General features: G+C 42.3%; 1 protein-coding gene across 1 annotated transcript; it reads right to left on the bottom strand.

Moving 5' to 3' along the window:
• Positions 1 to 10982: 10982 nt before the first annotated feature.
• LOC119341042 (cytochrome P450 89A2-like) lies at positions 10983 to 12634 on the bottom strand. The gene has a single exon (XM_037612935.1). The coding sequence runs from the start codon at positions 12615 to 12617 to the stop codon at positions 11133 to 11135; it is 1485 nt and encodes a 494-aa protein (XP_037468832.1). The 5' UTR covers positions 12618 to 12634; the 3' UTR covers positions 10983 to 11132.
• Between the last annotated feature and the right edge of the window lie 3712 nt (positions 12635 to 16346).

The following is a 16346-nucleotide window of genomic DNA, read 5'->3' as shown; positions in this document are numbered from 1 at the left end:
AGAGGGAGGCCGAGGTTGGGGAAGACGACGATGGCGACGATACGGTGCAGCTCCGGTCGATTGAGAACCCGTAGATGAAGAAGAAGTCGACGGCGGTCCTCCTGGACGTCTCCGTGCGGCGCGGGGTGACTGGTGGCGGCGCAGTGGGTCGAGGCGGCGGCGGAGCAGCAGGTCGAGGGCTCGGGGAATTGGGGATTGGGCTCGGGGAGGAGGCGGCGCTCGGGGGGAAAGGGGTAGAGGGGGGAAGGTTAGCAATGGCGCACCCCCCGAGCGGTTCGCCATAAGTAACATTTTTTAGGTAGCAATGGCGCACCACCCAGAAGTGCGCCATAAGTAACTTTTTTTTTGCATAGCAATGGCGCACCAGCCAGAGGTGCGCCATAAGTAACTTTTTATTAATATTTTTTGTTGCATCTAATAATTTTTTAGAAAATGCATATGAATATGAAACAGTAATAATTTTTTATAAAAACATTAATAATTTTTTTAAAAATATCATCAAATTTGTTATTTGAAAATATCATCAAATTTGTTATTTGAAAATATAATCAAATTTGTTTATTTGGATTTCTAGTTGCATTCATTTGTGACGGTGGAGCGGGAGAGGGTGCGGGGGGTCGTCGGCGGCGGTGGAGCGGGGGAGGGTGAGGTGGGTCGTCATGAATTCAAAAAGTGCCCGTGAAATAAATTTAAAAATATTCATGAGTTCGAAAAATAAAAATGATAGTAGTTTTGCAAAAAAATGATTGTAGTGGCGCACGAGGTGAGTGGTGCGTCATTACTAGTTAAAACTAGTAATGACACATTGTGCCCTGGTGCGCCATTAGTATTTTTGAAAAAAAAATATGTTAGTAGTGGCGCACCATGGGCGTGGTGCGCCATTAGTGTCTATCACACTAATGGCGCACCAACACATGGTGTGTCACTACTATATAGTAGTGACGCACCATATGTCTGGTGCGCAATTAGTGGCCATATCATCTATAGCCTTTTTCCTATTAATGACTTATTAACTTCTAACTATGTTCTGTTTAGATATTTAGTGTAAATTATAGATATTAGCATAGCTTAACAATTATGTAGTTGCAATTTTCCTCTATTTTGCTAAGAGAAGTGAAGTTACTTATTTTTGTAGATATTTATAGTGACTTCACATCGTTTAGCTTTCATATTTTGTGTGCATGTTCTTACTTGTAAAATAACATAAACTAGTAGTGTGACCCGCGCATTTGTGCGGCTATATATATTAATTATTGTTTTCTTCATTTTTCTTTTTCATTTTGATTCGCCCCTATGTGACTATTTACATGGAATATCATTGCTTAAATCAAGTCGTTTGTAAAAATCTTGTGGTAGTCTTTTCTTTCCATATATACATGGTTCCACATCTTCTCATGGTAGTGTAATTAAATTGATTATTTAGGCATTTGATGTAAGTTTTGTTCTTAACATTTTGGCTAAAAGGTTCTCTACTATTGCATGCTATTGTTATAATTGGCATTGTTCTTTTTATCTGCCATTATTTTATCTATGGATAAACAATGTATTCGGTTTAATTTATACATATATAAGAGGAAACACAATCAGGCTATGGAGACCCCATTTTTGGTCTTTATTTTTTTGTACGACAACGACGTGTCACGGGGAATGATTAATGGTCTAACATCAGCTTATGCAACGAAAACCATATATTTCCACACATACCTTAATATTTCTCTCTTACACTCAACTTCGTGAAGAATCAGTATTTCCACTACAGCCAGATGTTATTGATAAAAAGTTAATCTTAAACATTTTGACTCTTGAGCGATAGACAAATGATTATTTATATGTCGACGTTATGAGCCATCCAATCCGATCACAGAGATCCGTGTGAGTACAAAGGGATAAGAAGCTATGAATAACTATCGAGGAATACGCATCTATTTTCCCTCGCTCAATTTTTCAGTCTGTTGCATTGCATCAATATAAATTTTAATAAAATGGTAATCAGGTCACTGGTTTGTTTAAAACTGTATTCCACTTTTAGATGTATGGGTAGCATTTTGTAGTCAATTAAATCCCATCGATGAATTTGTATAATGTTAACTGAGTTTTTTGCGAGAGAATCTAAACTGAATTGTGCTAATAAGAAAAGGGAATATTATTTAGAACCACAAATATAAATCGAGTTGTGTTCTCTATTATGTATACCTGTTAAGGAGTATTCTTTTTGTTAATAATCAGACTAATAATCTTGATTAGGTGTTAATCAAACGCTTATCTCTACTTTAATTACAGTAATGACTACATCCGGCGGATGGATACGGATTGTAGCGTTCCTTTCTTTTCAATATACTATACTTTTTGTTTGCGGTGGACTGTACTTTTTAAGACGAGTGGATACGGACTGCATCTTTTCTTTTTGCTAGAAGGTATTATACGTGTTCAGAGTGGACTCGTTAAATCTAAACAGATTAGTCTAGTTTACCATATATGTGCACGTACGTGGTGAGGAATTCACTTTTGCTTGCCTAGTTTAATTACAATCGGATGCCCACATGCCTCTTCGCACATGCTTATGCATATTCATGCATACGTGACAACTTTTTCTTTTTGAAACTGTGGAAACGTGACAACTTGATAGTTCAATATGTTGGTACGCACACATTAAGATGTTACGTAATTTTTTTAAATCTTAGCCATTGTTATTTTAATCGAACGGTGTAAAACTATTAGCATATGTGGACGAACGTGATGGCTTATTTGTCTCTTGTTTTAAGTATATAATAGATTATCTTGTAAACATTGTGTGTCAGTTCTTAGTTGTAAAAGAACATGGATTATCTTATGAATTTTTCATATCCTATACGGCGGGGAGGAAGCCTGGAGACTACTATGTGGCGCCTATGAAGGCGTAGGAGTGGGCCTCCGCCCACGGTCCACTGAAGCCGGAGTGTATAGGATAAAGACTTGTGAATAACTAAATAGGTAGAAGACGACGACCATCTATTGAGCCGGCGTCGTCGACTGAACGGGCGTAGAGCAAGACAGTGAAGAACCGGCGGCCGTCAAGTTGCAGGAGCCGGGGGACTCTGTCGACTGTGCAGCCAGCCTCACTGTGCTTTTTTTGTTTTCCCTAGCCCTCATCCCAAACGGTTATGTAACTAAACACCGTATCTGATGTAAGTACTTCTAAGCAACGGTTATATATTACTTCCTCCGTCCCAAAATTCTTGTCTTACAATTGTGTAGATACAAATGTATCTTACACTAAAAATGACTAGATACATCCGTATCTAGACAAATTTAAGAAAAGAATTTTGAGATGAAGGGAGTACTTATGTTGCTAATACTCCGTTTCCATACTGTGCTTTCACATAATGACTGAGTCGTGCACACGGACCATTTTTCAGTTTCTGATGAGGGTTTTGACCGGTGTACACAGAGACGTTTTAGTGTAGTGGCTTAACTATTTCATCGTCTAATTACATCAACCCAAAACGCATGCATACTGCTAAATTTAACATGGTCATCGGCAATACGACCGACCAGTCAGACGCATTGCCATCATTGTACACGTAGTACGTGTAACAATGTTCATTGTAGTTCTTCAAAAAAAATGTTCATTGTAGGGCAGAACCATTCGTAATTCAGAGTGTTGGATGGTTCTGAAATACTACGCCAATAGCTCACCAAGAGTGAAATGACGTTCATAATCGTTCACAATGTTGGGGAACGCACTACACAAAACAACAATTTTCTAGCGCATAACGAAGATCCAATGCAAGGTGTGAGGCAAGGAAACATACCCTTGTCGTCTGTCGAACTATCGTATTTAGACTGACAATAATCAACAATCATGACACTGAAAAACAAGCGAATGTAAAAAGGGATACATTAGCCACTAAGCATTGCCTGAAGTCTGAAGACAATAAGGATCAAACAAACCATGACAACCTAGCAAAAGTAGACACAGATCCCACCGCCACAAAAATAATACACGCTGGCTATACATCAACCCTAACATACACGCAATCGAGATGCCAGCATTCTAAACAGCCATTATATATCCACCGCCAATACAGAAATTTAGACCGGAAGTAACAAACAACCGTGACACCGAAAAACAAACGGAACATAACCCACACATTGCACGTATATCAAACGTGGAAGCAAAAGGGGTACATTAGTCAACAAACACATGTGGCGTACCGATAGAAGTAATCCAGAAGTCGAGGCGTCTTCCAAACCAGTTCGTAGACGATCCCAAGCCAATACACGACTCAGGACCGAACCCGAAGACCAAGTGTGACTCTGAGTCGGACCACGACTCCCGACAAAAACCAAGGACCAAAGGAGACTCCGAGGCAAAACACATCTCCTGACCAAAACCGGGGGCGAGATGCCCCAAAGAGTGGCGCACGATGAAGACAACTCCTGGCTTGAAATTGGGGCTGGAGACAACACAAATGAAGCAGAAGACCCCAAGCTGTAGGAAGGGGGCAAACATGAAGAAGCAGATGACTGCTAACCCACACAGCCGAGGCACGCTGCGCGTAGCTGCGACCGATGGTAGCCATGGCCTGCGAGGACATGATACAAATTCTTTCCGTTCCACCAAATCCTGGGTGCACCGATTCCACATGGAAGGTTCCACCAGCCCCTCGAAGTGATTGGCAACATCCTGTAGCTCAAGCGAGAGAATGGACGACCAATTGCTAGTTGTGAACTGCGGTGGGATGTCCTCAAAGAGGAGAGGGTGATGTAATACAGTAGAGATAAGTATTTCACTCAGTTAAGAATTAAGGTAATCAGTCCAGTAGAAGAACCGCATAAAATTTCGTTAGCAGCATATGCACACACAAAAGCAAATAGTTGAACCAAAGCAATCAAGAGGGTTGTCAATCTCCTTGGAGGTTATTCGCAAGGATCAAATCTTTTAGTGCTAGATAGATAAAATAAATTGCAAAATAAAATGACGTAGAAAAAGTCCAGCCAGGTATTGTTGGATTTTATATATGTTAAAAGTAGACACGGGGGCATAATTTTCACAAAGGCTTCTATTTCGAACACATTGCATATGATGGATAAACAAATTACTGTTCGGCAATTGATAGAAAAGCGCATACATATGATGTTATTCATGACAATGATCACATATATAGTCATCATATCCGAGACAAGTAGACCGGGTCCTTGCTGCATCTACTACTATTACTCCACCCATCGACTGCTATCCAGCATGCATGTGGGTTACTAAATTAATAACAAATGGAGTAACACCTTAAGCAACATGAAATGATATAGACAAAATAAACTCAATCAATATGAATAAACCCTATCATTTTATCCTTAATAGAACAATATAAATATGTGTCTTGTCCCCTACTTTGTCACTGGGATATAGAGCACCGCAAGATTGAACTCATCACAAAACACCTCTCCTATTGCAAAATAAATCAATCTAGTTGGCCAAACCAAACATATAGATTGGAGAGAAACATAAATCTATAACAATCGTGCGTAATAAAGTTCAGAAAATAATCAATTACTTTTAATGAATAATCTAATTATAAACTAACAATTCATCGGATCGCAACAAACACACCGCAAAAGAAGATTACATCGAATAGAACTCCAACAAGATTGAGGAGAACATATTATTAAAGATCAAAGGGAGAGAAGAAACCATCTTACTACTAGCTATGGACCCATTGGTCCGTGGTAAACTAATCATGCATCATCGGTAGGGCGACAAGGATGATGTAGAAGCCCTCCGTAATCAGTTCTTCCTCTGGCAGGGTGCTGGAGAAGACCTCTAGATGGGATCACGGAAGAACAGAAGCTTGTGGCAGCGGAAAAAGTGTTTTGGGTGGCTCTCTGTTGGTTTGGGGAATATTTGAGAATTTGTAGGCTTAGAATCAGGTCAAACGTAGTTACGTGGGACCCACAAGCTTAGAGGGCACGACTACCCTGCCGTGGCGCACCCTATGGTCTTGTGACTCCCCGGTATGCCTTCTGGTCTTCTCCCAAAACTTTTAGGGTTCCTTCTGGTCCAGAAAAAATTAATTCAAAGTTTTTTCCCTTTGAACTTCGTTTGATATTGATTTTCTGAAAAGTGAAAATGAAGCAAAAAAACAGCAACTGGCATTGGGCATAAAATTAATAGTTTAGTCCTAAAAATGATATAAACTAGCATATAATTGCATATAAAATATCAAAGATTAATAATATAATAGCATGAAACAAGCAAAAGCTATAAATCACTACAGGAAATTTGTTAATTCGTGACGGTAACAGTCCGTCATGGAACAGGAGAAAACCATCATGGGTGCCCACCCATGACGGAGTTAATGTCCTTCATGTATATCGCGTCATAATTTGACATCATGCTGCCCATGACGGTTTTTCACCGTCATGGATTTTCCCCAGGCCTGCCCAAGGCCCAAACCATTGTGACGGAACAATCCGTCATGGACTAACGCCACGTAGGATTTTCAATTGACCAACTGCGATGACGTGGCTGCCTACGTGGACACTTTTTTCTGTCACAGAAATCGTCATGGATTTAGGGGCAATATAAATTTAGTTCTGCCATTAGCCTATTTCATTCGGCCCAATTTTCACCAAGTACATTTTTAAGCATAATGCGTTCCACTAATCATAATGTAAACTATGGCCCAAGACAAAGTATTTCCAAATTTTCATACATACATATATGAATCAATATGCAATCATCCACAGGTATTTACAATATAGAAGTTTACAAGATCCTTCAAGAAATGGTAATTTTACAATATAGGTTGACAAAATATCACTCAACAAAGTTAGAAAATAGTACAATCCAGCTCACACAAAGAGAACAATTAAACTACTCAAGTTATTATTCATCTTGTCGTCAGCCCTCCTGATGGACACTATGCATATGTCATGCTGATTGTTATTGGCAGCACCAAGTAGCCCACTATGCAATCATACCTAGCATATTTACAAGACCATTCGGTATGTTAGATATAAATAGATAGAAGAGAATTGTAACAAATGTAAAAACTGAATAACATAGTATCTGCTACATATAAGTTTCATGTAGATCTGTATTAATTAAGACAACCAAATTATGGGTAAAATATGAAATGTTAAGTACTCTGCATATCATGCAAACAAGAAATAGAAAAACACTTGTCTGACAATGGGGTACAATACATAATACAATGCACAAGATTCATTCAATTATCATGTGTAATGATACTTGACAGCAAAAGATGGCATGTACCTGTATGTTCAAGAGAAAGATACACAATTTTCAATTGTTTAGTTTGGTAAAAATAGAGACCTGTACGTTTAGGAGAAGGATATGGAATTGTTAATCAAATAAAAAATTATAGATAACGGACACTAGATGCATGCATCGATGCTTTGAACTGGACACTTTCCCACGTTTTGAGAACATCCATGGAAACCAAACACAACACTTGACCGGATTTGCAGCCCGCCTCCTAAACAAGTTGTGTACGTGCCCCATATTTTGAGTGAAAAAACTAGCGACGGGAGTAGCTCAAAAACATCAAAGACTTGATGTGTTTTGTAAGTTTATCTGTGAACTTTATTTGATAATTATGTTGCCATTGATGGTTAAGGCACTATGGAATTTCGAGCATGACTTCATGCCTCCAAGCATCTAGAAGTAACGTGCATGTAGAAATATAACACTAACTGCAGGTATAAGCCATCAAGTAATAAATTTAGCATTCCTTCAAAGTTTTAAGCAATGAAATGACTTGCAGAAATATATGTGCAGACCTGTAGAAGAACATAACTTCAAAGCACTAGCACTTTCATTGCCCCGATTCTAGTTACTTCAAACACAGAAGATTAACAAAAAAAAATTCTAACGCAATGTTGACAGTTTACCGAAAAGCTTAGCAATAAAACTTGAGGAAATTGTTTATTGCATCATTTACTAGAAATTTGCATAACACAACACTTGCTGCCAGACATTGGACTAGTCATGCAAAGTATATGAATCGTGAGTATTATGCCCATTTTAATCCACTTTACATTGCTGGGGTCATTTTACTCTTCTGAACATATCCATGTCATGGGGAAAATGTGAGGAGTGTATTAACGACCTAAATATAAGAATATTGTGAAATACAATGTTATTGTACAATGAGGGGTCTACTTTGTGTTTCCAAAATTCTCGAAGGGTGGTCACTGCATTTACAAAGAAAATGAACAAACCGTGTTGGAACATCGCACCCCACTATCTGCCACAAATATTACTTGGACAAAGTGGTCAACTAAGTAGATCCCATGGAGATAAATCAAGAGTTCCAGAATTTGAATGTTCAGTGGAAGGATAAGATTCCATGGTACTCTTCTCCTCGGCAAAATGGCAGATAGCATCATCACCTGCCCCACTGGCAATAACATCCTTGCTGCATGCACAGAGTAGCAAGGAATCAACAGGAGGATCTCATGGGCGTTTACTTATTGAACTAGCAGCTTTAACTAACTAGATGATCTCAGAAATTCTACATTGCTACTGCTCGCAATGCTAGTTGGCTGTAACTTGCATGTGCGAAAACAAAGTACGCACGTTTTGTGCATCATGGTTCAGTACAAGAAAATGTGAGAGCCCTTGGAGAACTGTGCTAGTGTAGAGCAGTAATCACTTGGAAAGGAAAGAAAAACAAAGCGAGAGTCGACCTTGTTCTGTGGGGAATCATGGTGGTCGGGGCGGACGATCTTGCTGTCAAGCTCGAGGGTGGGATGCCGGTCGTCACCATCCATGGAACTGGAGAGACGGAGAGCTCCTGCTGATCTGAATCGAAGCAAAAAAAACTCGATTGGGGATGGGACAGAGAAAGAATGAATGGAGGAGAAAGGACACGATGGGGTAGGGAGGGACCTTGTGCGGGGTGGCATCGTCCCTAGCAAGGTCGAGCTTGTGCCTCCTACAGGTCACAGTCGTCGTCCTCTCCTCGTCCCGCGCTGGCTGATTCGAATCTCCAGACGGCGAGGCAGCAGCGCGGCCTGGGGGATGGAGTAGAAGGCCCATGCAGTAGATCCATGGCCCTGGTCGTTGCTTGCGAGCAGCAGCTGCTCACCGCATCAGCTATGGTTGGCTTCCGCTTCCATCGGGCCGCTTCAGCCGCCATCGCCATGGATCTTGGCTGCCCTCATCGGTTGGAGGTGGGGAAGTGGAGGCCAAGGACGGGGTGGAGAAGATGGGAGGCGTGGAGGCGGAGGACGGGGACGAGGTGATGCGTGGTGGTGGAGGACGGGGACGAGGAGATGCGTGGTAGTGGAGGACGGGGACGAGGAGATGAGATGCGTGGTGGCGGCGGACGGAGAAAAGAGATAAGGGACGGGTGTGTCTTAGGGTTAGCCTTTATACGGGGAAATGTTTAGGGCTTCTGGCGGGCTTGCGGTGCTGTACCAGGCCGTTCATGATGATTTTGAAATTGTCACCGAAAATCCATCATGGGTTAACAGGTTTCTTGTAGTGAATATGTTGGAGACGATTTAGCATCCCCAAGATTAATTTCTTCTCTTACTTGAGTACGTAAATGATAAAAAACAAAATTTTCATGTGGAATGCTATCTAACATGTCTATCATGTAATCTCTTTTATGGCATATAAATTATGAAGGGATGAAATAACAATATCAACATAATAATATCCACGAACATAAGCATAATCATTAGACATCCAAAATATATGATCATTAACGAATGTTATCCCTACTCACTTTCTCATATTAGCAATGATATGACTCCATCTTCGCGGCAAATATATAAATCAGTAGCACCCCAGTGTTAAACTATCAGCATTTTTAACTCTCACGCAATACATGAGCGTGAGCCATAGACATAGCACTAGGGGGAATAGAATGCAGTGATAGGGGTCAAATTATCGAAACGGAGGAGGCAAGTCTTGCATCAACTCGGCGGATCAAAAGGCTATGGAGATGTCTATAAATCGATATCAATGCGAGGAGTAGGGATTGCCATGCAATAGATGCACTAAGAGATATAAGTGTATGAAAGCTCAATACTGAAATTAAGTGGGTGTCCATCCAACTTGCTTGCTCATGAAAACCCCGAGCATTTGAGGAAGCCCATTATCGAAATATACAAGTCAAGTTATATAACGTTAAATTCCCGGTAGTATATGGAAGTAACTAATATAAAATTCTACCAAGCCCATAATTCGATGGGTCGGCCTAGGCACAAGAGGAAGTGATGCCCATGGTGACTTCGTGTGGGTGGTGAGGAAAAGATTAGGAGGAGCCGAGGCGCTCGAGGAAGAAGAGACGAGAGGCCGAGAGAATGGGGAATAGTGAGCATTGTGCCTTGACCACAGCAAGGGTTTAGATCCCGAATGCATTTTATTTCTCGCAGGGCACCGATATTTGCGGTTACCGCGGTAACGACAAAATACCGGAAATTTTTTGGATGCAATTTCAAATTGAATTTTGAATTTAAAGTTGTAAATATTCTATAGATAAGCACTGGACTCAATTTTATCAGCATCCTCCTACTGGCGTAGTGGTTAGGTCATGTATTAGCCTCTCTTGCCTTCATGTTGCTGGATCAAATCACACCTACATCATTTTTATTTATTTTTATCGTTGTTTTGTATCTCAATCTCATCTGCGATAATGAAAAATGGTTCAGGCCGGCGTAAGCTCGCCATAGCACCGTCAATTTATTATTATTATTTATTTTTAAACTAAATAAGGTGAAAAAGGAATAAACACAGCTTCGATACGAACCCTAGACCCCAAGAAACATGAAGGGAATTTTCTTGCTCGGTACATAGATTTCTGGTGGTTTGGCAAGAAGTGCGGATACCGGGCTGTATCCGAATATATTGGCTGGTACCCAAAATCACTGCTCAGATAAGAGTTTGGGGGATATTTTCCGGCCAACCATGAGCCGGAACTCGAGAGTGTTGCCGAAAATATGCTGAACCGCTACAGTATACTGAAAACTGAAACGAAACACCAAAAGGACAGTTTTTATTATGCTAACAGACAATTTTGAAGAGGAGACAACATTATTCAAAAAGAAATGTGATGCGATCAAATTAAGAGGCCGGGAGGTGGTTTCTTATTTATTAGTCATCCTCGTGAAGTAACTAATTAAGCCCTTGGGATGATGCGAGCACGGAGCGGGTGCTTCATGTTGATGGCCACAGCTAGCTCCTCCGTCATGTCGATAGTGTCTTGTTCACCTTGTGCTGGCGGCAGCCACTGGAACTCCCTCACGAGGCTGCCCACGAAGTACTCCGCGTGCAGTATGGCGAGCACGTAGCCCGGGCACATCCTTCGGCCGGCACCAAAAGGAGCCATCTTGATCTCCTTTGTCCCGGTGATGTCCACGTCGTGGTCGTGCAAGAACCGCTCAGGCTGGTACTTCCTCGCCGCGGTCCACACGGTCTCATCGAGCCCAAAGTCGCCCACCAAGAAGTTGATGTCGGCGCCCTTGGGCACCATGTATCCACCCATCTCTGTGTCGCTCTGCACGCCATGTGGGAAGACTAAGTGGGCCACAGGGTGCAGCCGCAGCCCCTCCATCACGATGGCTTTGAGGTATGGCATCCCGCTCCCGCGCAGCTCGTCTTCAGTGAGCTCAGGCTTGCCCCTCACCTCCTCATACAGCTTGGCTTGGACGTCGGGGTGCTTTACCAGGTCCGCCATGATCCACTCCAACAAGGCCAGGGAAGTGTCCATTGAGGCAATCATGAACTCGGTGCAGAGGCTTACCATCTCCTCATCCCTGAGCGGGCGGTCCCCTTCTTCTGGCACGCGCAGCTCCAGGAGGGAGTCGGCGTAGCATCGGGGGCCACCGTCACCCTCGGAGCCGCCGCGGGGCGCGCGGATCAGCGGTAGCATCAGCTCAATTTGCCTCTTCCGGAGCGCCACCCACCGCTTTCGCAGTAGCCTCTTGGTGATTTGATAGACGAAGATGCCCTCGAAGATGGGGAACCTGCTGACGGCGTCCGAAATCTGGAGCTGGAGCTGCTGCATCTCGTCCAGCGCTTCCTGGCCAGGCGTCACGCCGAAGCACATGCACGTGAGCAGATTGAACAAATAGCGCGCCAAGAATGGCCTCACCGTAACAATGTTCTCGGATGATGCATCGCGTTCGCGGCGCAGCGAGCCAACGAACGCTTCGCAGATGCGCTGCCTGGCCGGCGCAAAAAGCCTGACGCGGGATGGGTGGAGTGCCTCCAGGTGCAAGTTGCGGCGGACCAGACGAAAGTAGGCCCCAAGGGGAGAGGCGGCCATAGAACCCCCTAAAAATAGCTGAAACATATCGTTCGGCGGTGGGCGGCTGTCGAAGTTACCGCCGCCCTTAATGAGGGCGCTATGCGCGAGGCGGCGGTCGGCCACGAAAACGAAGGTTCGCCCGAGGCAGACGGAGATGATGGGGCCATGGCGGGCATGCAAGCTGCGAAGTACTGAGCCAAAATGATAGAGCGGCCCCCCATGCATCAACATCTTGGCTAAGAAGACCAGGCCCGGCGGACCAGGCGGGAGATTCTTGCGCCCATGACCTTTGAACATAAAGATGATGAGAGGAATGGAGAGGGTGATACACAAGAGGATGGTGTGCCCGTCCATTGTTTCTCAACTTTGGCTACACAGCTGGCTATGTGATGAATGACCATCTTTTGTGGCCACTATATATATAGTACTATCGTGAGTGCCATTTTATAAAACAAACCTCACATTTCTTGACCATCAACTTGCAGTCCACCGTCCAGTTCTGAGGTTCCTCTCCCTTCGCTCATACGTGGGGCCCATGTACTGGCCTGACCGTGACTTATTAGTACGGTGCTCTTTTTAGGAATAGTAGGGTTCCGTAAAAAGCCCACGCTAGTAATAAGTCGGGGCCAGCCTAGTTTGTACACTAGTAGGAAAATAGGCCTACTCTGGTCACTTTATTGGTGGCGCATCTAACTGTTATACCACACCGATGCCGATTTCCACGCCACGAGAAAAGGTGAACGCCTTCGCCTTTTTTTCTTAGGGTATCTCCAACAGTTTGTATATTAGCTTGTTGGTAAAATATGCCATGTCATCAACCAACACCTTAACATACAACAACTCCAATGGGTTGTATCTAGTTTGCCCAATAGAATGTGAGATAATAAATAAGGTGCTCTCTCATTCTACATTGAAGCTTGTGCAAAGGGTGTTGGTTCATGTACATACAACCTTCTTCTCTTCCCTCATTTATTATATGACACATCATCAAAAATCCTATATGGCAAAGTTTACCAACAACTATCTTACAACCATTGGAGATGCCCTTAGAGCAAGTACAATAGAGCTGAGTCAGCTGGCTATAAGAAATAAATTAATATATTCTTGCTTAGTTGGAGGGAAGAAAGGAAGAGAGAGAAGGTAAGCGAGCTCTTGGTGAAGAGTCATCTCTAGCCCGTGCCCCTAGGCACTTTGTGAGCGTGAAATGTGAGACATATAATAAAAAAAATAGTACACTCTTCTAATCAATTATTGTACATATTGGCTATAAGATGGGCTATAGATGACATGACAATGACTTATAGCCAGCAGTTGGCTATACTATTAACCATGCTCTTATGTGGACCTAAAAAAGAAAGCGATCAGCAGCTCCAAGTTTATTGACGATCTCAAGATTGTCAAGGTTGGGAGGCAGGCTAACATGGGGGCACATGAGTTAGCTAAATTTAGTTTTGTTAGTAGGTCTGATGGTGTACTTTGTAATTGTGTTCCGCCCTGCGTGGCTACCTATGTAATGAACGATTGTAAGACTCTTGTTATTTGATCAATATATGGGTGGTGTTTTTTTCAAAAAAAAAAAGAGAAAAGGTGAACACCGCCAATAATTAGCTACTATCGGTGTGACACTTCGCGATGGGAAAAAGTCCATTTGAAACCCAAAAACTCGTACAGGTTTGGCAAATCAAAACCTTTAGTCCAAATCCCGGTCGTTTGCACCCTATATTATATAATCCTGGTCTAAATCAAACCCTGGAGTCATTAGCCAAACAAGGATTGCAAAGAACGGACGGGATAGGTGGCGGATCCTATTTGCCGCCCATCGTTCGGAGCGCCCGTGGGTGGGGTGGCCCATTACGCGGCAACACATGTTGCTCGTTCACTGCTTCGTTTTTTCGTTCGGTTCTGCTGTTGAATTTTTTTATCTTTTTGTTTTTTTTCAGTTTTTTCATGTCCTTCTGCCTTGTTCTTTCTGGTTCTTTCGTGTTCTTTCTGGCTTTATCTTTCTTTTCTTTTTTTCTTTCCTTTTTCTTCCATTAATACATTATACAAGGAAATGTTTCATTGTGTATTTTTAATCGTTACTAATACTTTATCACGATGAACAAGCTGTGTTTCTTCTGTTTGTTTTTACTTCTCTTCCTTTTTGTGTATTATACAAGAGTTTTTCATGTATTAAGAATATGTTCATCGTATATTTATGAAAATGTTCATATATTAAAAAATAATCATAGTATTTTTGAAGAAATGTTCGTATATTAAAAAATGTTCATAGTATATTTATGAAAATGTCCTTCTATTAAAGAAATGTTCATCTTATATTTAAAGCAGCACACTAATCAATATTTCCCAGCAGCTCAAGTGGTAGGGAACGCTAGCTCTTTATCGTAGGGTTGCGTTTTCGGTTCATCGATAGTCGATACAGCATAATTTTTAGTACTGGCTCGCAGTGACGCCAGGGAATGGGCTGGCCCATTCAAATGGCGCCTTGCACGAAAGCTCTTCTCTTTTGCGCCTGGGAGCATCAGCTAGGGACTCCCAGGATTTGTTGCGCTGTGAGGTGCGCGCGCGGAAAGAGTTCATCAATTTAGAAGAAAAAAGTACACAAAATTTGAAATGAAAACTCCACGGATTTTGGTAAAATATGAAAATTTGAAAAGAGTTCGTGGATTGGAAAAAAAGTTCATGGATTCGAAAAGGTGCACGAGTTTTGTAAGAAGATTGATGAATATGAAATAAACGTATTGAAAAAAGATTCACGCATTAGATAAAATAGGTGCACGCATTTTCTTTTGCAGTGTAATAGAAAAAAAATGGGTCGGCCCAGCGTGGAGGACGGGAACACTCCGTGGTCAACACTGCTTGAATTATTTGAAACGGTATAAAAACTGGTGGCCATCTTAGTAGGAAATAGCAAACAAAAAATAAGAACCTCCTGAACCAGATTTTAAAATTGTGATTTTTGAAAAAAATGTTCACAGATTTAGAAAGACTACAATGGTTCTGAAAAGAAAAAGCTCACGGATTTTCAAAAGAAAATTCAATGAACTTGAAAAAAAAATCACTTTCTTTGAAAAAAAATTATAAATTGAAAAGGAGTTCGTGGATTTGACACGTATTTGAAAAATATTCATGAGCTCTGTAAAAAGGTTCGTGAATTTGAAAACAAAATGAATTGAAAAAAATTTGATGTGTTCAAACAAATATCAGTTTTTCAAAAAAAATTGCAGGAAAAGATACCAAAAAAACACAGCCGGCCGAACGCAACGCTGGACGCGCGGGCGCTGCATGATCTGTTTCAATCGTAAGCCTCGCGATCCCTCCGTGCTCGATACAGGTAGGCCCATGAATCATTTTTTAATCTACCTTATCCTCTTAACCGTTCGTCCTCGTCCATTCCTTCTTCCTCGCACGAAGCTCCTCTGCGGCTGCCATGGCCGCTACCTCCGGTGACAAGCCATGACCACGCGCCACCCCAGCCACGCCACTGCTCGCATGCGCACGCAACCCCCCGCCTGATGTGGTTGGGGGAGGTAGTCGCGTTGGTATGGCAGTATCGCGTGTTGCATCCTCGGCTTCTTGCTAGTCATTGGCGATGGCGAACTACGGCGTCAGCAACAAAAGCATGTCGCAACTAAGTCGTCCTCGGCTTCTCGCTAGTCATCCTCGGCTTTCTCCCCCTGCCTATTTCTCCTCCACACCTCCTTCTCCTCCTCAGGGAGCAGCGCCGGTACACCACCGGAGAGCAGCGCCCGCTTCGTGCGATGCCGCTGAAGGAAATATGCCCTAGAGGCAATAATAAAGTTATTAATTATTTCCTTATATCATGATAAATGTTTATTATTCATGCTAGAATTGTATTAACCGGAAACATAATACATGTGTGAATACATAGACAAACAGAGTGTCACTAGTATGCCTCTACTTGACTAGCTCGTTAATCAAAGATGGTTATGTTTCCTAACCATGAACAAAGAGTTGTTATTTGATTAACGAGGTCACATCATTAGTTGAATGATCTGATTGACATGACCCATTCCATTAGCTTAGCACCCGATCGTTTAGTATGTTGCTATTGCTTTTCTT

The sequence above is a fragment of the Triticum dicoccoides genome, chromosome 7B (genome assembly GCF_002162155.2).
Source record: "Triticum dicoccoides isolate Atlit2015 ecotype Zavitan chromosome 7B, WEW_v2.0, whole genome shotgun sequence".
Classification (NCBI taxonomy): domain Eukaryota; kingdom Viridiplantae; phylum Streptophyta; class Magnoliopsida; order Poales; family Poaceae; genus Triticum; species Triticum dicoccoides.
Note: the sequence above shows the minus strand (reverse complement) of the source record. Positions and strands in the feature narration are given on the sequence as shown.

What these genes read in the sequence shown, in the direction of transcription:
- LOC119341042 (XM_037612935.1), bottom strand. Translation starts at nt 12,617, where the DNA reads ATGGACGGGCACACCATCCTCTTGTGTATCACCCTCTCCATTCCTCTC.